This window comes from Zasmidium cellare (assembly GCF_010093935.1).
Source record: "Zasmidium cellare ATCC 36951 unplaced genomic scaffold M409scaffold_1, whole genome shotgun sequence".
Classification (NCBI taxonomy): domain Eukaryota; kingdom Fungi; phylum Ascomycota; class Dothideomycetes; order Mycosphaerellales; family Mycosphaerellaceae; genus Zasmidium; species Zasmidium cellare.
In genome coordinates this window covers 2,096,125-2,118,885 of record NW_022986945.1, presented here as the reverse complement: position 1 = coordinate 2,118,885, position 22,761 = coordinate 2,096,125, and the positions used below count along the sequence as shown (strand labels likewise).

Sequence of the window (22,761 nt, the reverse complement as noted above, 5' to 3'; positions counted from 1 at the left end):
GTGAGAGAGAGAAAAAGATGCAGTCTACCCAAAAAGTGTGCTCGGCCCGAGTCCTCACGAAAAACATCATCTTGAAAACTTTTCGGAGACATACCAAGGGCACAAGGGCACGAAGAAAATAGGGTTGAAGTTCGTAGCACCAACACTAGATCGCGGGGGATAAGCAGCAATGCAAAAGATATAGCTGGTTTAAATGTGCTTGAAACGACAAAATCGTGTGTGCTATCTCTTCGTTAACATTTCAGTATTCGAAGGACTCAGCAACAGACCACTCCCCAAGTCAGATCTGAGAATTATACTGAGACAAACGAAGACGACGACCTCATCATCTCACGGAGAAAGATGTCGACCCTACCAAAGAAACAACTCACCCTCTTCGTAACCTTCCACATCAAACCCGACCTCGTACGTATCCAGATCCATCCACCTCCCATCATCTTGCCCTTCACCTCTTCCTACTACCCCATCCACCAAGTACCACTCTCACACCCCTCCTCCTCCTAGATCGAAGACTTCCTCTCCGCCCACCGCCCCGTCTGGGCCGCCTGCGCCCGCGAACCCCAATGCCTCCTCTTTGACGTCTTCCGCGACCCCCAAACCCCGGGGAAATTCCGCTTCATAGAAGTCTGGGACGAGAGCCGCGAGTGGTTCGAGACGCAGCAGATGACGAAACCGTATTATGAGACGTTGTGGGCCAAGTCGAAGCCGACGTGGGAGCGGGAGGTGGAGATTGAGTATTTTGAGCGCGAGGGGGAGGGGTGTGCGTTTCGGGAAGGGTATCTTGGGTTGGGGAGGAAGATGGATTGATTGAGAGATATTGGGAGGGGTGGGTAGATATTGAGAGCAGGTAGTGAAGGGAGGTGCTTGTGGGGAGGAAACGGGAAATGAATGCACTGGCAAGCTGTTTTCGATTGGACGTAAAGCGGAAACGTCGTCAAGTATGTGACATGTGCAAAGCATGCAACCTTCTCCATTTGGGGGCACTACAGGCCTAGCCACTCGTCCCGATTCCCGTACGCCGTGATGAGAAAGACATCATGACCGTTTAGAAGACGAGCGCAGCACCCTTGGTCTTCTTGTCACCACTGTAGATATGTCAGCATTTGTTCCACCTTCAGCTTTCGTGTTTGAACATACCCCAACTCGAAGTGCTTGCAACGCTTGAGCGCCAGCTGTGCCTTGGTCTTGCATTGTGTGCATTCTAACCGGAGCACGACCTTCTTGGTGGTCTTGGCCTTCTTGTGGAACACGGGCTTCGTCTGACCACCGTAACCGGACTGCTTGCGATCGTAACGTCTCTTACCCTGGGCGAACAGGGAGGCCTGAAAAGCAGTTATGAGTATGTGGTCTTGATGTTCTTTCAATATCCTTGCTCATACCTTGCCAGCCTTGTACTGAGTGACCTTGTGCTGGGTGTGCTTCTTGCAGTCCTTGCCCTTGCAGTAGGTGCGGCGAGTCTTTGGTACGTTCACCTGTTGATGAGATGGTCAGCAATCATCGCGCATCTGAGTATGCGATGCGTTGTCTGCGGATGTGTCCCAGCGAGCGTTCTCCATGTCCTTCGCAAGTTCATCCCAATCTTCAAATCTTTTTCATTAGGACAGCGAACGTCTTTTCAACTGTGTTTCTTGCGCGGCGCCGCCAATCACCCGTTTCCATGCTCTTTGCAGCTGCATTTCCCTCCGTCTTTCATTCTGAGTCCCCTCCCACCATGTCACAAATTCCCGTGTGGCTCGCAAACCCATCTCTTTCGCATCGCCGGGACACATTGGTTCGCGCATGAGGATCGAGGGATAATCTTACCATCTTGGCTGGTTGCTCCGGTGCTGTTGTAGGTGGATAGTGTGGTCGTGGCGGTCGGGCTCACTGGCGATGTTCAATTCGACGTTCGGCCGCTTGAGTGGGCGGTTCTTGCCGCACCGTCAAAAAGTCTTGGCTCCGCACGGACTACCGCACGTGACCTCTATCTTCGACGTCAGCTTCCAAGTTCTCAACGTCAATCTTCTTTTCTTCTAACATCATGTAGGAAGCCAACAGAACAAATCAGATCTTCACAGCAATCTCGATGGCTCCCACGGTGGATGGACCTTGAATAACGAATTGCGAACACAACTGCTAATGAGGACACCAAGATAGATTGACTGAAACGACACGAAAAGGGCCACGTTCAATCTTTGTTTACTACCTTTCTGGACCCGACAATTCTTCCATGCGCTTGTTCCTCTGATTAACCAACCCAAAACAAGAATTCATAGTCCATCGCTCGCTCTAGCTCGTCTGAGTCTGGGTCCAGGTCCGCTTCCTCGAGAGTCTCTGGAGCGGGATCCACACCCAGCTTCTCCACGATGTCGTACGCAGAGCTCTCCTCTGGGAGTCCACGCGAGAACCCATCTTCGCCCCACACCCTTTCTATCGAGGCGTTGAATGCGCGTTTACTACGATGCACATCTCCCAAGGTCAGACCCTTCGACTTGTCCTTCGCCCTTATGACACGCACGTGGTTCGTACCTCGGTGTCGAACCATCATCTCCTTCAGCGGTGGCTGGGCGAATAGCATGCCTTTCCAAGAGGCGCCGCTTCTTTGGTATGCTTTGTCGAGGAACTTGTCTTTGGTTTTGAAGTTCTCGTAGAAGTACCACTGAGACCAAGGCGTTTCGACGCCAAGGATTGGGTTGATCACAATGCGGTACTCTTGTTCGTCTGACAAATCCATCGCCCAACGCGTGATAGAGTCGGGGTGCATGTCAACTGCTCTCAGCGATGTCACGAATGGTGGACAGTCCCATTGGGATGTGCAATAGTGAGGCTGCATTTGCCGGGTTTCCACTAAGCTCAGCTGGATGTCCTCAGTGGGTTGCAAGAAGAGTGCCTTTCGCAGCACCGAGTACCCAGTGATGGCGGCCTTCCATTTCTTGTTCACTCTCTGCAGTGCGACGAGATCTCGCATGGACAAGTCGAGAAGGATCTGCTGCAGGAGCTCTGTTGCTGCTTCGATCTTAGGAAAGACGGGCTCCTTTGGCTCCTCCTGGAAAGTGCATTAGCACTATGATCAAGGCCAGTTCTGGATCGAGAGACTTACTTCTGTGGAGCTCGTCGATGATGCCATGTTCTTGACTGGTGTTTGTAGAGATACCGCTACTCTGAGAGATGAAGAGATGGCTAGCATTGCCAGCATCTTATATTTCATCTAACTTAAGTCGCCGGAACATTCGGCCTGGACTTTGGCAAACAGCATGAATGTTCTGAAAAGAGATGGCAGGTCTCACGCTTCTGGTGTTGCCTCAAGGCACGTCGAACACATTCACTTGGATCTTCATCCAGCATCGAAGGCCATAGGAACGTTCACGAAAGCTCATGTCTGGGACAATGGACCATTCACATGCTCGAGCAGATGCCGAAGTGACAAAACCGTACAGAGAACAACGATAAGAATGATGTGTACCTCATATCTATATCATATAATGACCACCATAAGCTAATATACACTTCCCAGCGATCCATCTGGCATCGTCGCTCGCCACGAATCCAACGACCGTAGCGAACTCCTCCGGACGACCTAGCCTCTGCTCAATCGGTGTCCTCGCCTTGAAGTACTTCTCGATGACCTCGGGTGCTCCTTTCGCCATCTTGTCCGTATCTGTAGCTCCAGGACTGCAACATATTACACGATCAGCTTCAAGGTTGCTTCGAGGGAAAGATTGAAAACAGACTCACCAAACGCAATTGACCGTCACACCTTTAGGCCCCAACTCCTGAGCCCATGTCCTCATCATACCTTCCACTCCCGCTTTCGCACCACCAAGCAGGCTCCCGCCAAACATCCCCAACCTCGCACCCGTCGAACCGATCAAAATGATCCTCCCAGGCCTTTTCAGATTCGGGAGCAAAGCCTGCGTCAGGAACAGCGGCGCCGCAACATTCAACTCATACACCCGCCTGTACTCCTCGTACGTCAAGTCCTCCAAGGGCTTAACCACCGAGCCCCCTGCATTGTGAACAAGGATATCGATTCCCGCTGGAAACGCTTCAAGCACTGCAGAAACTATCTTCCCGTCGCTCGCTCGGTCACACGCATCGGCTTGGAAGGCTACCACTCGTTGGCTTCCAGATGACAGCTTGCGACACATGTCCGTAGCGAGGTCTTTGTTGGAGAGGTAGGTGAAGAAGACACTGGCGCCGCGATCGACGAGATCCCGAACGATCGCTGCTCCGATTCCACGGGCTCCTCCTGTTACGAGTGCGGTGCGGCCGGAGAGGGTGGATGTGAGAGCCATTTTGCTGGGACTTCAAACCTCGTGTAAGGGGAGATGAAGCAGATCGATGAGGTTCCTGTTTGAGGGCACACATAATGAGAGATGACTTGGCCAAGCGATGTTGATGCTTTGGCAGGCACTCCGTCATGTCGACACTATTCTCTCGGCCGTCGTTTATCGGGCGAGAGTTGTTCAGCAAAGGAGTCGCATAACGTCAATGTAGGGCTTCTTTTCGCAGATTCGGTCTTTCGTTTCTTCCTCAGGTACGATCATTGTGAGATGGATTGTCACGAGAGGAGTACCGTTATTCCTTTCGAGAGCATCTCGTCTGATATTGTCATCCTGAAGATGGACCACACTTGAAGCATGGCTCTCACCCATCCTGCTCAGCAGACATACAAAACTCACAGACCTCACACAGCCTGCACCATCCCTCTCTCCTCCCCAAGAACAATTACACCCCAACCCCCAAAAATGCCCACTCCAGAAATCGTCCTCATAACAGGCGGCACCTCCGGCCTCGGCCTCTCAACCGTCAAAGCCCTCCACAGCAGCGCAACCCCCTACAAAATCCTCGTCGGTTACTATGCCATCACCGCCACCGAAGCCTCCTCCATCCTCCAACCCCTCCTTACAGCCCACCCCCCCTCCCCCTCAACCCTGCACCCCCTCCCCCTCGACCTCGAATCCGACGCCTCGCTCCAATCCGCCATCGACTACATCACCTCCTCGCACGGCCGTCTCGACATCCTCGTCAACAACGCCGGCGCCAACTTCGACGAAGACGTCCGCCACGGCGCCCGCCCTCTCCGCTCCGCCCTGCGGAAATCCTGGAACGTCAACCTCGCCGGCCCACACATCCTCACCACCCTCGCGGCGCCGCTCCTCCTGAACTCCCCCGCCCCGCGCCTCCTCTTCATCACGAGCGGGACCTCGTCGCTGACCGAGACGGAGGTGGCTGATTTCGACAAGTTCCCGACGCTGCGGGTTCTGAATTCGAGTCCGGAGCCCGGGTGGCCGAAGGAGGAGATGGGCGTCGTGGCGTGTCTGGGGTATCGGACTTGTAAGACGGCGTTGAATATGTTGATGCGGGAGTGGTGGCGGATGTTGAGGCGGGATGGGGTGAGGGTTTGGGGGGTTTCGCCGGGGTTTTTGGCGACGGATTTGGCGACGGATTTGGCGGGGGTGGGAAGGGAGAGGTATGCGAGTGTAAGTTATGATTGTCTGAGAAGGATAACATGTTGTGGTGGATCTTTGACTGATGTGTGGTTTTAGTTAGGCGCCTTGCCGCCGTCTGCTGGGGCGGAGTTCATTGTCAAGGTTTTGAATGGGGAGAGGGATGGCGATGTTGGGAAGGTGATTCGGGCGGATATGGTGCAGGCGTGGTAGAACGATTTGTTGGATGTGATGCTTCAGGGTTGAATAGGATTTTCGATGAAGATCTCCTTCGCATGTATCTGTCATGCCAAGGTCGTCACAGTCTTACTTTCACTCGTCCCCAGCACGACTTGCATTAGTATCCCGCCAAACCGCCTCAAAGTTGATACCACAGACCGGATCCCGCACGAAAGCTCCATAGTACCCCGGATGATACTCAAATCTCGGACCTGGCTTGCCATTGTCTTCTCCACCAGCCTTGATGGCAGCCTCGTACCATTGATCGAGATGTTCGCGTGCTGGGAATTATCAGCTGGGCACATCGCTGACTATGATGAAGTCTATAGCCTTACTCTCCACCGTAAAGGCGATGTGCTGCTTCCTCCACTCTTTGATCTGCGACTCTGAGGATTTGGTCGTAGGATCGCTGACAATCCAGAAGTAAGGTCGATCTTCTCCCATGCCGACGACATGTGGGACTGGTCGTAGCATCTCTTTGAAGCCGAAGCATGAGTTGGCTGCGAGAAGCCAGGAGACCATTTCTTCCAGCTTGCCTTCTGGGACGCAAATGGTGAAGTGATCGAGGGGCATGGTGAACAAGCTGGAAGATGGATTGTTTTTGGGAGAACGGTTTTAACCTTGATGGTTATGAAGTGGTAGGTGAATGAAAATCTCAGGTTACTTGTACTTGTTGTGTTCTCGCTTTCGCAGTCTTGCATTCAGGCAGCAACAAGCTGAAAGCCTTGGAAGTTGAAGAGCATTGGATGCCACGAGAGACACCAAAGGCTTATATTCAGCCTCAGTAGGACGTACCACGGCAAAGCAAGTACCAAACTATCCCCATCTCAGAAGCGAAGTATGACAGGAACGTGAACATCGTCTTCGAGACACGACAGAGTCTTGTAACTTCAGGCTCGCCAGAAAACGTTCATAACCCAGGTTAAACTCATGTCCGTCCCGCAGAGCATTCTTGATCACACATTTGCCTCATCGATTGCTGCCATGAAAGCAATCGCACATTCCAGAGAATCTTTCCGTCAATCACGTGAAGACGATTTCCAGCATAGCAGGTTTTGCACATGACGTTTCGATGTTGGCGACAAACTTGGCCGGGTGGCTGTCAGATGAAGACTCTTCATTTCAGCAGATAGAGATGTCGTTGTCAGGAGTGAAGCAGCGAAGTTTCGAGTGGGCGCAAGTCCGATCATGACTGGTTGGATTCCAACCACGTGCAAGGAATTCGCTTCACAAAGAACATTCAGAAGCGGAGTCAGCCGCCGCGAGCCAGCCAGACCACGCTTTCCACTCTTCCAGCCCACACACACTTCCTCGACAAACCTACACGCCTCCAAAATCACGCAAACTACACCGCCCAGCCTCAACAATCACCACCTGTCTACCACCACCACTGCGACACTGCGACCAACCTGCAAAAGCACCCGCCACTCGACGACCGTCCGCCCTCGACTCACCCACCACCTCCGAACAAAGACACCACCCGCAGCCTCCAAGGTCGTAACCGTGGCAAAGAGACGAAATGGCGCTGTTATCAGACTGTAATTACAGTAGAAGTAGTAGTAATTACGCCCGCAAGACCTCCACCGAGTCCGCCCGCCGCTCCAACACCCAGGCCTCCGCCTACGCCGTCAATGCCGACACCATGGCCTTGACCGGCTTCCATTTCTCTACCTGCGGGGCAGGGGGAGCGGTACGTCAATATATCCCACGAGGCAAGAATGATGTGCTGACGATTTAATCAGGGGTGTTGGGTTTGAGGTCCCTGTGGGAGGGATACCATCACCACCGCCGTCTCCGGACGCCGCACCCATCGACAACAACAACCGGATGGGTGCCAGCCGCGCCGCCCTCAAGGCGCGCAAGCGTAGCGGAGACGCCGCACATCACATCACGGAAGAGTGTGAGAGACTCTTCTGCGAGACGCTGAAGACTGTATTCTTGGTCGAGAAGGATGCCGGTCTTGAGAACTCGCTGGTGATGGATCTGCGAAACACGCGCATCGTCGACGATACTGGGGGTAGACCTATTGCACAGTCTACTGCTGCTATTGCTACGACGCTGCCGAAGAAGACGAATTTCACCCATGGCCAGCCGACGCCGTCGCCGTCGCCGGACGGCAGGATATACCCTACCCCGGGTGGCTTGGTCAGGGAGTATGTCGAAGTGTGGGACTATGCCGGCGGCGCTCGCTTCAGAGGCTTCGTCGCCGACAAGGACGACATGCGCGCCATGTTCATCTTCTTCGATAAGGAAGTCATTGGAATGGACTTGAAGCCAGGGTGAGTCTTCATCCTTACACACGCTCTACAGTACACACTAACATCGATCTCCAGACTCATGTCCCTCCTCGAACTCGCCAGCAGCGACCACTTCGACTGCAGCCACCTCATCGCCTGCGTCGACCGCACCGCCGACGCCGAAGACGTCAAAGACCTGAACAAGTCCCTCGGCTGGGTCGGCTTCGAACTGACCACCCTCGACGCATGGTCTGCAGATGGCTGCATAAGCGACCGCTACATTTTCCTTGGCATGGATCTCTGATTTGCATGGACCTAGTCTTACATGTGCGTTGTGCGCTGTGCGTTGCCTGGGTGGATTTTGCTCGTGCGCTCACACGCATGGCATGGTGAAAGACAGGGTGCGTTTCCTTACTTGACTCGACACACGTCAGTTGCGTTCGTTTCGTACATATGCAAGCCATTCATGGGCAGTTTTTGGAGCAGGTCTTTCTTGGGTGGTGCTGGTGGTGTGGAAGCGACAGTCCAGCGGTGGAGTTGCGTTACTGTTTTGGGTGCATGCATTGCTTTTGTCTTGCTTACTAGTACTGCTCTTCTTGCTCTTTCATATGCAATCATCACATGCGTTTGCGAGTTACAACAGTCGCAGAGAAAAGTACCTGGTAGATCGAGAATGACACAAAAAACCTTTTGGACTGAACTCCCTCTCACATCGCTACTACTTTCTTCACGTTGCAGTTAGTACTCATGGAAAATGAATCGCTGGACGGATGGTGAAAGTCTTTGAAGAAGAGAAAAACTTTTTTCCCGTATCTGCTCTGCTCTGATCTCTACTCGCAATCCCTCCCGCTCTCTTCATCCATCACATCCATCCACCCAGCGACAAAGGGTGTCTTCGCTCGCGCTGAATTAACAACATCAATCAAGTCATCATCAATCAAGAGAGACGAAGAGCCCCATCCATCCCCTTTTGCCATCTTCGTCATGTCATTCATCCACGATCATGAGTGAGAACAAAGCAATCACAGCCCCGTCTACTCTCTCACCTGGACGATAAAAGCCCAAATCGAGTCCCCTTGTCCCCGTCGTCGCGAATACCACCCAGTTGAGTAGAGCTTCGTCTCCTCCTTCCACATCACATCCTCTACCAATACGGCCGGTCGTCAAGAACGGAGGGCAGATTTAAGCGCTCGTCCTGGTCCTTTCGTGCCGTCCCAGTCCTCCAGAAGCAGATCAAAGTTCGAAAAGAAGTAGTAGTAGTAGAAGAAGAAGCTTATTTCATCCTTCCAGGCCGCTCGTCGTCAATGTCGTGCGTCCGAAGCTGAAAAATGGTAAAAAGCAAACAACATCACAAAAAAACAGACAAAAAGAGGTATCGCTTTGGCTGAATGGGGGTTTCTTCTTCAATGCGCGGAAATATTTGAACTTTCTTCTTGTCTTGGTGTGTGGGTAATTTTGGTTTCGTCCGTTTCATTCATCTCGTCAAGGTCCAGTGTAATTCGTGGGTTTCGTGAATCGTAAAAGATCAGACAAGTTTTTTCGACCACAAAGAAGAAACAAAAAAGTACAGCAAAGGAAAAACATCGTCATCCTCCTCATCGTCATTTCCCTCGAATCGCAAAAACATATGAAAGAAGAATTGCGGTGACTCTGGCCCGTCGCTTTTTATCGGTCGTCTTGGCTTGGCGTGGTGCGCTGTCGAAGTCGTTGGTCGTGCGGCCGTGGAGAAGCGGTCATTAGGCGTATTATCGCCTCACCACGCCGCCGGCTTTGACTGACTGCGGTTGACTGATGGGGCGCGCAGACATGGCACCTGGATCGGTGCGTTGTCTCTTGAGAGCAGAGTCACCTCCAGCGCTGAGGGGTCGCCCGTATTGGTCGACTTGCTCGTCGTCCTCGCGCATGCGCTTGGTACCAGGAACAGCGCCATTCATCGATGGGTACTGCGGCGCAGGCTGATACGCAGGCTGCGGTGCATAGTCGCCGTTGGGAGCACCAGCACGTGCGTCGTTACTCATGACGTAGTTCAAGTTGCTCGAGGGCAATTGATTCGGACGCTGTGGTGTCGTGTTGTACGCATTGTACGGGTTGGTGGTGCGCGGCGTTGCTCTCCCAGAACCGTTCTGGTGCGGCGAGTGCGTCATCTCGGGCGAGATGTGCGATGGGTCCGAGTGGACTGGTCCTGGTGCTGGGTTAGGTTTATAACTGTATGGAGGTCGTCTGGCGCCATTAGACGCACTGGTGTGGGTATATTCACCCTCATGTTCCCCCTCAGCATCTTGCTGGCCGCCGTACGTATGAGCTTTGCTGTCTGGATGCTCGTTCTCTGCGCCAGCGCGAGCAGGTGGGCCCATCTCGGTTTTGACAGGGTGGGGAGGCTGTCCGTATTGCTGGCTGTAAGAGCCTGGTGCTGAGTACATCTGTCGGTGGCTGTCATAGGGTGGCTGGCTCGACTGGTACGGCATGCCTTGCGAATTGCCAGGGGGTGTGGTGGCTGCGAATGTCAGCAGAGTGATTGCAAGTGAAGGGAGATGATTGCTTACCTTGGTGGCCTCCGTACTCGTAAGAGCTTCCTGTATTGCCCATCCCCATTGTTAGACTTGAAGCGTTTGAGGGCGGCGTTGGGAAGGTATGCGCCCTGTCAAGACCTGGCCTACCGGATGCTGGATGAGGCGCGATTGAGTGCGGTGGCTGCGGAATGCTGGCACCGATGGGGTTGGTCATCGAGTGGTGGTGCGTGAGTGCGGGCGGTTGGGTCCCTTGCGGAGTGCGCATGTACTCTTGTTGCGAATCTGGTCGCCGCGCCGCCATTGCCGCATTGCCGATGCTTTGGCGTGCTTGGTTGGTCGGGTGGTAGAGCAAGGCACCGATGTTGTGAACAAACAGAGGATACAGCATCTCTGTGATCTTCTCCTTGTTGGCAAAGTCGAGCGCGCGATCGAAAGGGATCCTGCTTCAGTCAGCTTACGTTCAAGCGCATTCTTAGAAAGCACTCACCAGACACCCTTCAGGTGCATGGGACCAATCTTCACCACATGACGTGTCTTCTCGCTCTTCAAAATGCCGTCGCGGCGTCCTCGCGTCATACCAGCAACATTGAGAAGCTTGGTGCCGTTGATCATGTGGTTGTCCTCGCGTCGCGCAACACACACACCATTCGCCTCAACCTGGAAGCACAAGCTGCCCTCGTCTTCCCACAACGTAGCCGTCACTCGCGGCTTCATGCCGTGAGGCGCAATCTGCCCCGTCGTATCGTGCGAGTGCTGCTGGAACTGCTGGTTCGCTCCTGGGGGAGGTTGCGGAGCGTTCGATTGCATCGTGGGCAGTTGCGGTAGAGATTGCGGTACCATCTGGCCGCCCATGGATGAAGACACTGGATGGCCGGCAGACATTGGTGGTATCGTGGGCGCGTATGAGTACTGCGGATACGCCGCAGGCGCGTAGCTGTGCGTTGCCGGCTGCAGCGCTTGAGGCTGGCCGTAGTTCGAGTACTGGGTCATGCTGGAGGCTGGCGCGGATGCTGGTGCATGCCCATCCATGTACGGTTGCGGTTGATTCATGCTGATGTAGCCCTGACTGTGGTAGGGGTGGGAGTGCGAGTTGAAGTGGGAGTGCGACACCGCGTGTGGGGACGGTGTTTGGTGGTCGTTGTGCTTGAATCCGTCCACCGATGAGGCGTATGAAGTGTTGGAATCGTACGACTGGTTTGCGACTGACTGACCGCTCAAAGAACCAGCCCGAGGCGAAGAGCCAACGGACGACGTGCGCGTCTGCGGTTGCGGGTGCGGAGCCTCGTGGGAGAACGGTGGACGCTCTCCGTATGAGCTCTGCGGCGCAAACGAAGCTGAAGGCCACTGACTGTCGTTTCCTCGGGCTTGGAACTGGGACAACGGTGGAAGCGCCAGCTTTACGGTTGGCGAGGGATTGGGAGAACTCGACTGCGAGGCCGAGCTGGGTAGGAGTTTTGATAGAGGGTGCGAGACCAGAGATGTGAAGTCGTCTGGCTCGTTCGTAAAGGTCGTTTGCTTGACTGGAGCTTGCAGCTGCGTGCGGTCTTGGCAGAAAGGTGGTCGTCGTCGTGGAGCTCGGATGCGTCGTTAAAATCTTTGAATCCGTCGGTAGTCGTGAACAAGTCGTCGTCTATGATGCTCGCTGCTAAAAATGACGCCCAGACCGGAAGCAAAAGCACTGGCAGCAACAGACGCCCAAGAAGCTCACACAGTCGTTAATGCAAGGAGGGTTCGTGACGGGTCGTAACAAGTCGTAACAGGTCGTTGGTCGTGGATTCAATGGCGGTAGCACCACTGAGCCTCACGTACCTAGATGGAGATGGCAGTCAGCAACAATGGCTTCAACACCCAACACACACGCAAGCAGACCAGCAGTCAGGCAGGCAGGCAAGCAAGCATGTGGTGTTGGTGGAGGCAGCGGGAGGACTGCAAGACGGCGACTATCGACGCACCCGGTGCTCTAGGAAAATGCAATGCATGAGGGAACAGAGCAGCGGTTCGCGAATGCGCCCTGGGGTGGGGTGTTCTAAGCTATTTGCTGCTGAGAGGCGGGTGGAGAGGCTGGTGGTGGGCGAGCGCTAGAGCCAACGCCCGGCCCACTTGCGGACGGGATGCGACAGGACGGGCTAAGCCGCATTGGACAGGAGCAACTTACTGCTGGAAGCGAGTGGCGAGCGAGGCAGGCGATGGGGGACGGGCGACGAGCGAGCGCGCAGCCGGATAACGAGCCAGCGCCGCAGCGGATGCGTGTGCGTTGGTGGAGAGCGTGGTGGGAGCGCGGTGCAGACACGCGGGTGGGTGTTTCTGCTGCTGGTGCTGGGCTGGGCGGCTGATGGATGGATCGGTGGTTGTGCGCACCGCCGGCCAGACGACAACAGCAGCAGCCGAGCAGAGCAGAAGAGCGATGCGGCGGCAGGCTGGCTGGCGGAGTGTCTGATGGATGGACAGTGCTGCGGCGGCAGGTACGGCGGCGTGGAGCGCGCCCGGCTGCTGCAGAGCTGCAAGACGGGTGCGCAGGTGAGCGTGTCTGGCGTGCGGTGGGAGTGTGGTGGGTGGATGATTGATGGGCGTGGTGCTGCTCACGCTGAGGCAGGCCCGGGATGCTGGCGTTGGTCGTGCTGCTGCTGGATGCTGCTTGATGCTGCTGCTGCTACCACGGGGCGAGCCGGTGCAAGGGAGACTGCAGCAATGGCGAAGTGCTGCTGCAGCGCTGGTGTGTGTCGGTCGGTGTCTGTCTGGAGAAAAGCAGGCTCGGGCTCTCTCTCATACGAACGCGGCGGAGAGGCCTTTTTTCCTCTGCTGTCCCGACACGACACGAGCGAGCTCGCACGCACGCACGTCGCAGCAGCCAACGGAGTGGGGGATTGGACGGATTGGTGGCTGGCACGGATTGCACTGATCAGCGCTCCGGCTGCTGGGCCTGCGCGCGAGAGAGGCGCGCGGAACCACTGGGACTGGCGGTGCGGCGCCGATTCGACGGGCGGGCGATGCGATGCGATATCCTGCCGACAGACAGCAGACAGACCGACAGCACTTATGTTCTGCGTTTGCAGCGCAGGCGGGCGGGCGGGCTGCTGCTGCTGCTAATGCTGATGGCCTCCCCGCGCAGGGGTGGTGAGGCGTGGAAGCAGGTGAGGTGCGTGAGGGTGCGAGGATAGGCAGGGAAAACGCGCGTGGACGAGATGGTCGGCTGCACGATGATCTGGCTCTGAACAGCAGTAATGCAGACAACCGCTCGCTCTGCCTCAGCGCCCAGGAGACCCCAACTTCTGAGCGCGAGCGTGCGCTGGACCAGACGTTTTGGCGACGCTGATGGCGCCGCAGGCGACTGCTATCGCTGTTAACGTTGAAGTGGCTACGCCTAGCGCCCGTCCACGGCTGACATGGTCCGGCTTAGCCTGGCGAGCGTTCGACGATACGGCAAAAAAGGCTGCCCCGGTCACGATGGGAAGAAGCTGGTCCAAGTGTTTTTCCTGCGTCGCTCGGTCGGTTCCGAATGAAACGGTCGGTGCTGCCGCCGGCAAATGCTATTTTCGATGCAACCTTCTCAATTATCACCTCGTCTGATCTATCTACGACTGCCTATCTGATCATCCATATGCCGAAGAGTTGCAATCGCAAGTACTTTGGTAGAGGATCAAACACAACACTCGCAGTCACGAGAGCTGCACGGCGCTTGGGCTGGTTGAACGGGCCAGCATCGCACGCATCGATTGGCCCTCAGCCCACGGACCGCTGGAAGCAAGTAATTAGTGCATCCCTCCAGCATCTGATGATTGATGATTGATGAGAGCACCCCGGCCACCGAGCCTGTGCTGGCGATGATGCGAACGAGGCCGTGGGCTCCTTCCGGACGTCGCACCAAGTTGGGTCCCAAGTCAGAGGGGTGGATGGATGAGCGCCTGTGCGCCAGGACACGAGCTCTGGCGAGACGTGGTGCCAGGGCCGGCAAGGTTCGTTGACGACGACGACGACGACAACAATTCATTCATCGTCCACATCGGAGACTGCATCTCCAAGTCGTAGTGTTGTTTTAGCAGACAGATCCCGTCGACTTCATGCACAGCACCCGAATGCAGACTGCGGAAGCTACTGCAGTCTGGCCGATGCACATGCATGCGATCCAAACTATAACGCTGGGGCCACGCCCTGCTAGCAGAGCAAAAAGACGACGACAACGATTTTGCAGAACAATCCCTCGTTGCACCCGTCGCACGCCTGATTCCCTCGCCGGCGCGGACGCTCGATTGTGCGAAGAATGCCAACCTGCTCCATGTCGCGATGGCGAAATCCCTCACCCACGGCGACAACTCACACGCTAGGTCTTGTCCGGCAGCCCTCACGGCCATCACCAATATCGCACCGGGATCCGCGAACCACGCTGGGCTGGGCATCGCGAATAGACGTTGGACACGTTGGCAAGTGTGCCCACCCAGCCCAACCTTATTGACGCCACACTGTGCCCGCCGTCGCACGGCTGCGTCCAGGATATGCCTCCACCTCTTCCTATAGGCACCTCACCATGCTGGCTGGGCGCGCGCAACTTCCGCATCGAGCGGCCCAGATGATTCCGTTGAGCGTGGTACAACGGACCAAGTGTTTCACCACCGCGCTCTTTCACGAGCCCGCCTGCCCTCGCCGTCGACCAGATTCTCCAGAGCCCCATCCCTCGCCATCCATGCGACTGCGGAGCGGGGTCGTCCTTCACCGCCTCGCCGCGCGTGCTGATTGGCCGGCGCCCGCAAACGAGGTCCAGACGACTGGTGTTGAGTTTCACCTGGCCACACAGCTGTGCCACGCACCTGTCGACCGAACCCTCTGCCCATCACTCATCGCCCTCCAGCTTCCGACCTGACTTGGAGACGCTGCATCCTGCCGCCCTGCCACGAAAATCTGAGACACCCGCAACCGCATTGTTGTTGTTGGTGATGTTCGCTCTCATCTGACCTCACCTCCGGTCAGGCAATCTCCAGATCTGCAACGCGCAGCGCCCTCCTCCCACATTATTCCTGCTGCTGTAGCGTGGCGGCGCAGGCTGCCGACGCATCGACGGTAGGGTACGCATGCGCAGGCATCCTGCGTATGTAGCAGCATGTATGTGTGTATGTTCGGCCGGCCTCTACTGCAGCGCACCCTCCCGCTGCACCACCACCTGCCAGGGCCCTTTGAATGGTTTATAGGGTCGCAACTTCTTCGCCGTCGTTCTTGCTATCTCTGAACTCGCTCCTGCCTTCACCACACTCCCACTCGGTCGTGCTTGCCAACATCGAACCCTGACTCGCCTTCCGATGGCGTACATGGACCACCCTGGCTGCGCAACGCTTCCGGCCTGCTGTCACACGATCCATATCGCGATGGTTGTGTGCGACTGACTCGTCTTCGGACAATCCACCTCCAGCGTCTGGGGAGCCGTCCAGAACTCGGAGCCTCGCCACACAAGATTTGACGACGTACAATCCGGCCCTGTGATCGCGAGCTTGAAAACGATAACAAATCAGCGGTGAACTGAGTCGCTGCCTTTCTCCTAGCATCCGCTGTATTAACAGACAGCCTTTTGGTCCCTTGGAGTTTCAAGAGCTGGGATGGCCTCATCTTCATAGCACCGCCATGAGCGCTAAAGCGATCGAGACTTTGGAGCTTCACTCCTCCCTGGAACCTCCTCTTACCAACAGCACGGCAGGAGGAGCCGCTACTGGATCGTCTCCAACGGCACTTGCTTCCTCGACTCATTGAACTGCCGTGTCCTTGGGCTGTCACGCGTGCGAGGGCGCCGCACCATTGTAGAGGTGTTGTCAGTCGGGTTACTTTATACATGGCGAACGTTCTGCTTGAGAAGATACTCAGGCGGCGATCTTCACAACTGGACAATCGATCAGGCGGTCACAGATGTCTTTCTCGATGACTGACAACATCACGACTCGATGGCTTGGTTTGTACCTCTCATCTTCCGCGTCAATCGCAGCTTGATCACTTCGTCGTCACATTCTCGTTTCTTCAATCACAATACGAGAACACCAGAAATATCTTGACCTGACTAGCAATTCATTTACTTGCTTCTAATCTCTGTCAAGTCTGACAATTACATTTCCTGATTTGGATACCACGAGAGTTGCACAGGATACCAAACAGTCCGATCGAACACCCGTTCATCATGACACAAGCCACATTCGTGCTGGGCGTGCCACCAGCGACTCAGCGAGCGCGCTCAGGCATCAACGTGGCCGCCTCAACCTATCCTTCGCCATCCTCCTGGGAACGACCAGCTCTCAAGACTTCTTGTTCCTGGGCGAAACGCCGATCAGCACAAGGACGGTCAGGAAAAGAATAGACAACACGGTACTTCCAGTTTGAGACTGCGACGAAACGAAACCGATCTGTACTGTCATCCCAAAATCATCCTTCCACTGCCAGAAATGGATCAGTGGCCGGAGTTGGGGAATAGCTGGATGGGTCCTCAAACGCCAAAAGTCACAAAACTGATTCCAGTCCACGCGATCTTCCTCGTCTCCGACCGTCTGGGTGGCTTTGCGTCCGATTCATGCACAACAGCGCCAGCCGCGGTACAGTACAGAATGTACTTGCAGTATTTCGGGCACCTCTGCGTACAGTCTCGCAGGAATACATGCAGTCAGCGGCGGACGGCTCGACACGATCATCAGATAAAACCAACAAAACAATAAGCCGCATTGATCTCTACGGTGCCTGCGTCGTCCCTCTGACATGATGAGAGTCCTACTGCACTCCTGCTGCTGATGAAGACGTCGAAAGTGTAAGATCGTCATCACGCATGAATCTCGCATGAGACCAGCATTCGTCGATGCGCTCGCCCGCGGACGCGTACCTGCAGCGAACATGCTTAGCTTCCAGCACCACCACCACTCCTGCAGCGCTCGAATGCACACCGTCTCTGCCACCGAACACCGCCGCCTGCACGATTTTTTCTGCTGGCTTGACCAACGGGAAAATTCGGACAGCGCCGGTTTCCACGGCTTCATGTCCGTGTTGTGCGGATTCTTCTTGCAAGCCGGATTCATAGACTATTCGAAGTCTACGCATCACGCAGGAGAACAACTCCCAACACCACGCCTCGACATCGTCCGCCGAAGCATCTTCGCCATCCCCATCGCGACCATCGAGGCTCGTGCTATCTCGCGGTGTGCACTCCCAACATTACCAACCTGCAACCTGCACCGCGGATCCAGGAAGCACACAGCCGCATCCGCGAGCCGCGCTCGACCATGGGACGGAAGAGAATCTCTTCGACGTCCGACTATCTAACTACTGCATCTCGTCAATCAAAACAACATGGGCAGTAGAGGAAAGTCTGTCTCGTCGTCACGTACGTTGGGCCGAACATCCAGCACCACGAGGAATGCCGGTGCCAGGTCGAGTCTTCTAGACCGGCGTGTTCTGGTCTGATTGATGAGCTGCAATGGTAAGGAGGATGCTTTGAACAGAGCATTCTGCAACGAAAAAGAGACCTTTCTACTTTCCCAGCCTCATCTTTCCATCCCCTTTTTTTCGTTTCTTGCTTCTCGTCCACTTGCGAGAAAGAATTCCTCAACCCATACACACCGCCCTTTCAAACTTTTCCTTCCTAACCTCTTCCTTTTCTTTCCCTTCTCTTCCTCCTTCCCAACCAACCAACCACCCAAGAACCACCCAAACTCAACATCCCCTCGCCTCGCCATCTCAACCTCGCAAGGCAACACGTCCCATCTCCCCATCCAGCCAAACAAACCCCATCCTCCCACCAACTATGAAAAAAGAAAAGCAACCTCCGGACTTCCTCGGCGCACACCGCCTCCTCCTTCCAGAAGAGGGAAACACTCCATCATCCATCCTCCTCCATGCGTAACTTCCTTCACACGCACGTACGCATCCCCCGCCCCATCACCAAACTCAAGCTCAAAACCCCTAGAAAAGCAAGCAAGCACACCCTTGCACGCGGAACTGCGGTCCATGTAGGTAGATTGATTGATAGAGTGACGGGAAGATGTGATCCGGTAGGTTAGGTTAGGATTGGGATGTGATGGAAAGGGCCTTTTTTGATTCGAGAAAAATCTTTCCTTGGATGCTTTCATGTCGTTTCATCGTTCTGGCTTTAGAGATTTTCTTTTTGTTCGCGTTAGGCGCGGCTGCTTTTAATTTATCAATCGATCAAATCAATCAATCGATCGAGCAATCGATCAATCCATCATTTCCCCCTGTGCTGTTTTGTTCAATGGGCTTTCTCGAGCGAGGGAGTGTCGTTGGGAGAAACGATGGATGAGTTGATATGTCTCGATTCAAGTGTGTGATCAATCTAGAGCGCTTGCGAAGCAGCAAAGTCCAGTCAAGTAGTTGATAGTAAGAAGAAACAGCATGGACAAGGCATAAACTATCTCCTCCCATTCGTGCACGTTTCATTCATTCTCAACCTCAGTGTAAAAGCAAGAGACCAGCGATACATTGCCCAAAGTGCTGGGTATCGTCTCTCGTGCAAGTCGCCACCGCTCATCATCCCACAAACCAGTCCAAACTCCAGCGCAATCCATAATGATCCAATCAATAATACGTCCGATTCTCCTGCCACCGCTGCACTTGTCCCTCACTCCTGTCGCCACCCATCGAACTCCCCTCCAGCATCCTCGACGAAGAAGAAAGATCACCCTCATCCGCAAAACTCACACGACCACTCTTCCTCCTCCTCGCAGCACCACCCTCGCCAGGGCTGTTCTCCAACAAGCCCACGGCACCGACCCACTCCCACACGCGGCCGACATCTCCAGACTTGCCTTCCCTCACCATCGGCCGGACGTTGGCGTTGCCTTCCACCTTCTTCTGCACTTTCTCCCAGAGTTTGTTCCTCCGCTCAGGTCTGAACTCATCTCGCAGGACATCATCCCTCAAATGAGCGACGCTGATGTAGTTTTCGGGGTACACGCTGGGATCTGATGCGTGCAGCGAAGCCTGGACAGACAACTTCTCCAGCGCGAGACTCGCAAGACGCTTCGCCTGAATCTCCGTCTCATTGCCCGATGTGATGCGATATCTCCCGTACGAGCCAGAAGACGCGACGAACAAAATGGCTAAAATCCACCAAACATATGCTCTAAGCGTTTGGCGAAGCGATCGTCGGATGGCACAGGCGAGGGGGATGGAGGCTTCGCTGCTGGATCGGAGGACGGCGTGTCCGGCACTGGGGACGCGGAGAATCTGTCAGTAGATGATCTTGGTAAGCGAATGATTGAGTTGTTGACCAAAAGATGTGTTGTTAAAGGGAATGATGGACTTACCCGTCTGCGCCGCTGTGCACTTCATCCATCTGCGCGACTTCACCAATGGCGGAGGCCCACAAGTCTTCAAACTCTTCATTCGTCATGCCCTTGCGGCGCTTGGTGCTGATGGCCTGTTTGAGATCGGTCTCCTTGATCTCTGGCTTCGTAGCCGAGCCGCATTCGTAGTCTGCGTTTTGCTGTCTCAAGCTCTCAATTGCTCGCGACTTGACCGATTCGACCTTTCTAGCTCTTGCGCTGTCCGGCTCGCAGGTGGGAGGAATTGGAATGAGCCCGTTGATGGACAGTGGGTGGTGTGTGAGTACGAAACCGTTCTCGCACTCGGTGTGCAGGTTCTCATGGCAGTAGGCGTGAGGTGGGCAAGGCTCGCATTCTGGACGTAATGGATCAGCCCATGGCGGAATCTCCACTCCTGCAAGCTCAGTCGATGGATGTCCAACACCGCAGTATCCCACATTGAACTTCTCTTGCCCCCAGAAGTATCCCAAAGCAGCGATGACCACACTGAACACAGCACCCACGCCCACTTTGGCGTTCGATCCCGGTCGCTTCGTTCGTCGTGTTGCTGGCACGAGCTCTCCTGCTTGTTGCGCTTGTACCATTTCCATATGTTCCTCTGGCGTGAACTCCTCGCTGGGTTCGATCTCCTCTTGTTTGAAGGCGGATACCGGGACATCAAAGGTCTTCCGCGAAGGAACCACCGCACCGTCCACCTGTCTCTTGATCGGACTGACACCATCTGTCTGTCTGCGCAGCTCTCGGTGGCGACGCTCCAGGTCTCTAGCGGCGGTGTTGCCCAGCGTCGTTCGTCTGCGATCCGGGTCTCGACTGCGAACTTCTGATGAGCTGGCTGATTGAAAGACGTTCTGGTTGGAGAAGGGGCTGTCCTCATCTTCACGCTTGACAGTTGGAGTGACAGCACTAACTCTGGGTGTTCTCGAGACTCTCTTCCGCTCAGGCTCAGGCTCTTCCTCTCTCACCGTCTCGACAGTCCGCGCATGCTTTCCAGAGACTGCTCGTGGCGTCACTCCTTCAGGTGGAGCCGTGCTATGTCTCACACCTCTCGGAGTAGGATCCACCTCGACAGCCTCTTCTGTTCGCGCTCGTGTAGTTCGTCGTGTGCTGCGTCCTGTCGCGGGTGTAGGAGGAATATCATCGTCAAGAGGATCGCCAGCGCCAGTGCCCTTGCGACCAGTGCCGATGTCTTCGATACCTCTGCTTGTGCGCTTCACGCGCGAGTTGGCCTGACGGATCTTGCGCGCTTGTGGAAGGACGCTCTCGTTGAAGATTTCGATGAGCTGGCTCTTCTTGGAAGAGGATGGATAATCGACGTTGTGCGCGACCAGGATGGAGCGGAGGCGTGGCACGGTCAGAGTCGAGGGGTCAAAGCCGGGCTCGAGATATGCTTGGTCGTCCATGTCGAACTTGGCGATGGAGTGCAGGCGACGATGCGCGGTCTGGGATCGCCAGTGTTGGGGTGTCAAGAGGGACGGGCGTGCGCAGACGGTCGGGCCAGGTGTTGTCGCTGGGTGGGAAGAAGGTTCGGATGGCAAAGTAAACAAATCTCAAAGCTGTCTTCAGGCAGACACACGTGTCACTAAGAGGTCCGAGCGCCCCGACGTCACAGTGCGGCGACGTCCAACTTCACTCGCTCTTCCCGGGTCTTTCACATGCCAGACGTGTTCTGGGATTTAAGCGCTCCGTCTCTTCTCTCGATCATATCCCCCAGATTTGATACGGCTGGGTGAGTCAAGGCGAAAGGAAGTTCTAGCGAGACCTACATCAAGTGCAGCGTGGGAAGAAAGACCCAGCAGTAAGACACCAGACTGTTCATTCATAGTTGAGACGACATGGAACAGGTGAATTCGTCAGGCAAGGTCAATCTTCGTAGCTCATGTTCCGCTACCTCTGTCGCTTCAATCTGGAAGCGCAGCTATTCCCGTTGCTACCTGTACCCAGCCCACCTTTGCATCATGCAACTTTCGTAATCCTCAATCCTTCGTATCCATACTCCGCCGTGACTCGTGAAATAGCTCATCCATCCTCAAATAGGAGGTGAACCAGGCTTCATGCCCGAGCCGGTATGGCACTCTCTTATCGGGTTGCAGTCGTCAGGGTCGCCTTCGCCACCATCGCGCTTGACAGCAATATCGTCCGGCTTGCTCTGGTCATCTAGCGAGTTGACTGACTTGTCGACAGCTGGGTTGCTGAGAGTGTTCTCGCTGATGCCATCCTTGTCGACCTCGCCGGGCATGCAGAAGCAAATTCCACCAAACAAGCAATGTTGGACACACTGGCGCTGCTCAATAGCGTCGGTGGTCTTTTCGTCCGGCTCGTCGCCGAAAGCTCTGCCGATTCCGTCTTCTACGACGTCGATCGCGCCACCCGGAAACGGCATACTCTCGGAAACCTGATCATTCATATCGATGTTGACGAAGTCGCTCTCGCGCTTGCTGGTGCTGTCCTCCTTGCGCGTGAGACCATCTGCTGCAGCGCATAGCGGCCCCTCGCACAAGAAGCCACCTGGAATAGGAACGACCTTCTCAGCGGTCTGCTCGTTCATCTCAGTGCTCAGGAAGTCTTCCTCGCGCTTGCTGATGTCGCCGTCGTCGCTGCGAACCCAAGCATATGGCACATGGAGGTCTCCCTTGGGGCAGCACGCCCAGTTCACACAGCCCTCCTGTTGAAGAGCGACGATGGAATCGCTACGTTGGTCAGTTCTAGATCCAAAGGCCACGTGAGGGTGAAAAGAACGATGTGCAGTGGCAGGTACCTACCGCTGAGGCACTGGGGCCGCGACAGCTGGCGCCATCAAGCCAACGGCCGTCATGGTGACGGCGACAACCTTGGTAAAGTGCATGATTTGAGAATGCCGCTGTTCCTGCCGAGTTGGTGGCGTAGGGCGAGGTTTGCTTGGTATGTGAATGTTGGATGAAGGATGGTCGATGAGAGGAATCGCTTCTGGCTCAAAGTCGTCGACGTTGTTGTTGCGACGTTTTCGCCGCGGTGGTCGCGCGCTTCTGAGGAATTGTTTGAGCATTGGTGGCGGCGGCTGTGATTGGCCAGGGTCATCGTCTGTTCAAAATAG

The 22,761-nt window shown here is 55.3% G+C and overlaps 11 protein-coding genes across 11 annotated transcripts; 4 read left to right on the top strand and 7 right to left on the bottom strand.

Annotated features, from left to right (window-relative positions):
• Positions 1–342: 342 nt before the first annotated feature.
• M409DRAFT_16472 (uncharacterized protein) lies at positions 343–807 on the top strand (the record flags this gene model as incomplete). The annotated part of the gene is made up of 2 exons (XM_033803634.1): positions 343–405; positions 505–807. 2 exons carry the CDS (start codon positions 343–345, stop codon positions 805–807), a joined length of 366 nt encoding a protein of 121 aa, XP_033675094.1.
• A 238-nt stretch (positions 808–1,045) lies between these two features.
• M409DRAFT_62317 (uncharacterized protein) lies at positions 1,046–1,806 on the bottom strand (the record flags this gene model as incomplete). Its single annotated transcript, XM_033815120.1, has 4 exons — positions 1,046–1,085; positions 1,138–1,322; positions 1,380–1,472; positions 1,804–1,806. 4 exons carry the CDS (start codon positions 1,804–1,806, stop codon positions 1,046–1,048), a joined length of 321 nt encoding a protein of 106 aa, XP_033675093.1.
• Positions 1,807–2,227: 421 nt separating this feature from the next.
• M409DRAFT_62316 (uncharacterized protein) lies at positions 2,228–2,947 on the bottom strand (the record flags this gene model as incomplete). The annotated part of the gene is made up of 1 exon (XM_033815119.1): positions 2,228–2,947. One exon carries the CDS (start codon positions 2,945–2,947, stop codon positions 2,228–2,230), a length of 720 nt encoding a protein of 239 aa, XP_033675092.1.
• Positions 2,948–3,449: 502 nt separating this feature from the next.
• M409DRAFT_62334 (uncharacterized protein) lies at positions 3,450–4,274 on the bottom strand (the record flags this gene model as incomplete). Its single annotated transcript, XM_033815130.1, has 2 exons — positions 3,450–3,651; positions 3,715–4,274. The coding sequence occupies 2 exons, from the start codon at positions 4,272–4,274 to the stop codon at positions 3,450–3,452; spliced, it is 762 nt and encodes a 253-aa protein (XP_033675091.1).
• Positions 4,275–4,727: 453 nt separating this feature from the next.
• On the top strand, positions 4,728–5,642 carry M409DRAFT_16470 (uncharacterized protein; the record flags this gene model as incomplete). Its single annotated transcript, XM_033803633.1, has 2 exons — positions 4,728–5,462; positions 5,529–5,642. 2 exons carry the CDS (start codon positions 4,728–4,730, stop codon positions 5,640–5,642), a joined length of 849 nt encoding a protein of 282 aa, XP_033675090.1.
• Positions 5,643–5,741: 99 nt separating this feature from the next.
• M409DRAFT_16469 (uncharacterized protein) lies at positions 5,742–6,221 on the bottom strand (the record flags this gene model as incomplete). The annotated part of the gene is made up of 2 exons (XM_033803632.1): positions 5,742–5,929; positions 5,984–6,221. The coding sequence occupies 2 exons, from the start codon at positions 6,219–6,221 to the stop codon at positions 5,742–5,744; spliced, it is 426 nt and encodes a 141-aa protein (XP_033675089.1).
• Positions 6,222–7,290: 1,069 nt separating this feature from the next.
• On the top strand, positions 7,291–8,189 carry M409DRAFT_16468 (uncharacterized protein; the record flags this gene model as incomplete). The annotated part of the gene is made up of 3 exons (XM_033803631.1): positions 7,291–7,338; positions 7,407–7,927; positions 7,982–8,189. 3 exons carry the CDS (start codon positions 7,291–7,293, stop codon positions 8,187–8,189), a joined length of 777 nt encoding a protein of 258 aa, XP_033675088.1.
• A 1,441-nt stretch (positions 8,190–9,630) lies between these two features.
• On the bottom strand, positions 9,631–11,445 carry M409DRAFT_62312 (uncharacterized protein; the record flags this gene model as incomplete). The annotated part of the gene is made up of 3 exons (XM_033815118.1): positions 9,631–10,379; positions 10,429–10,835; positions 10,883–11,445. 3 exons carry the CDS (start codon positions 11,443–11,445, stop codon positions 9,631–9,633), a joined length of 1,719 nt encoding a protein of 572 aa, XP_033675087.1.
• A 5,748-nt stretch (positions 11,446–17,193) lies between these two features.
• M409DRAFT_49059 (uncharacterized protein) lies at positions 17,194–17,673 on the top strand (the record flags this gene model as incomplete). Its single annotated transcript, XM_033811129.1, has 1 exon — positions 17,194–17,673. The coding sequence occupies one exon, from the start codon at positions 17,194–17,196 to the stop codon at positions 17,671–17,673; it is 480 nt and encodes a 159-aa protein (XP_033675086.1).
• A 1,269-nt stretch (positions 17,674–18,942) lies between these two features.
• M409DRAFT_62311 (uncharacterized protein) lies at positions 18,943–21,091 on the bottom strand (the record flags this gene model as incomplete). The annotated part of the gene is made up of 2 exons (XM_033815117.1): positions 18,943–19,576; positions 19,674–21,091. The coding sequence occupies 2 exons, from the start codon at positions 21,089–21,091 to the stop codon at positions 18,943–18,945; spliced, it is 2,052 nt and encodes a 683-aa protein (XP_033675085.1).
• Positions 21,092–21,717: 626 nt separating this feature from the next.
• On the bottom strand, positions 21,718–22,713 carry M409DRAFT_49057 (uncharacterized protein; the record flags this gene model as incomplete). Its single annotated transcript, XM_033811128.1, has 2 exons — positions 21,718–22,378; positions 22,451–22,713. 2 exons carry the CDS (start codon positions 22,711–22,713, stop codon positions 21,718–21,720), a joined length of 924 nt encoding a protein of 307 aa, XP_033675084.1.
• Between the last annotated feature and the right edge of the window lie 48 nt (positions 22,714–22,761).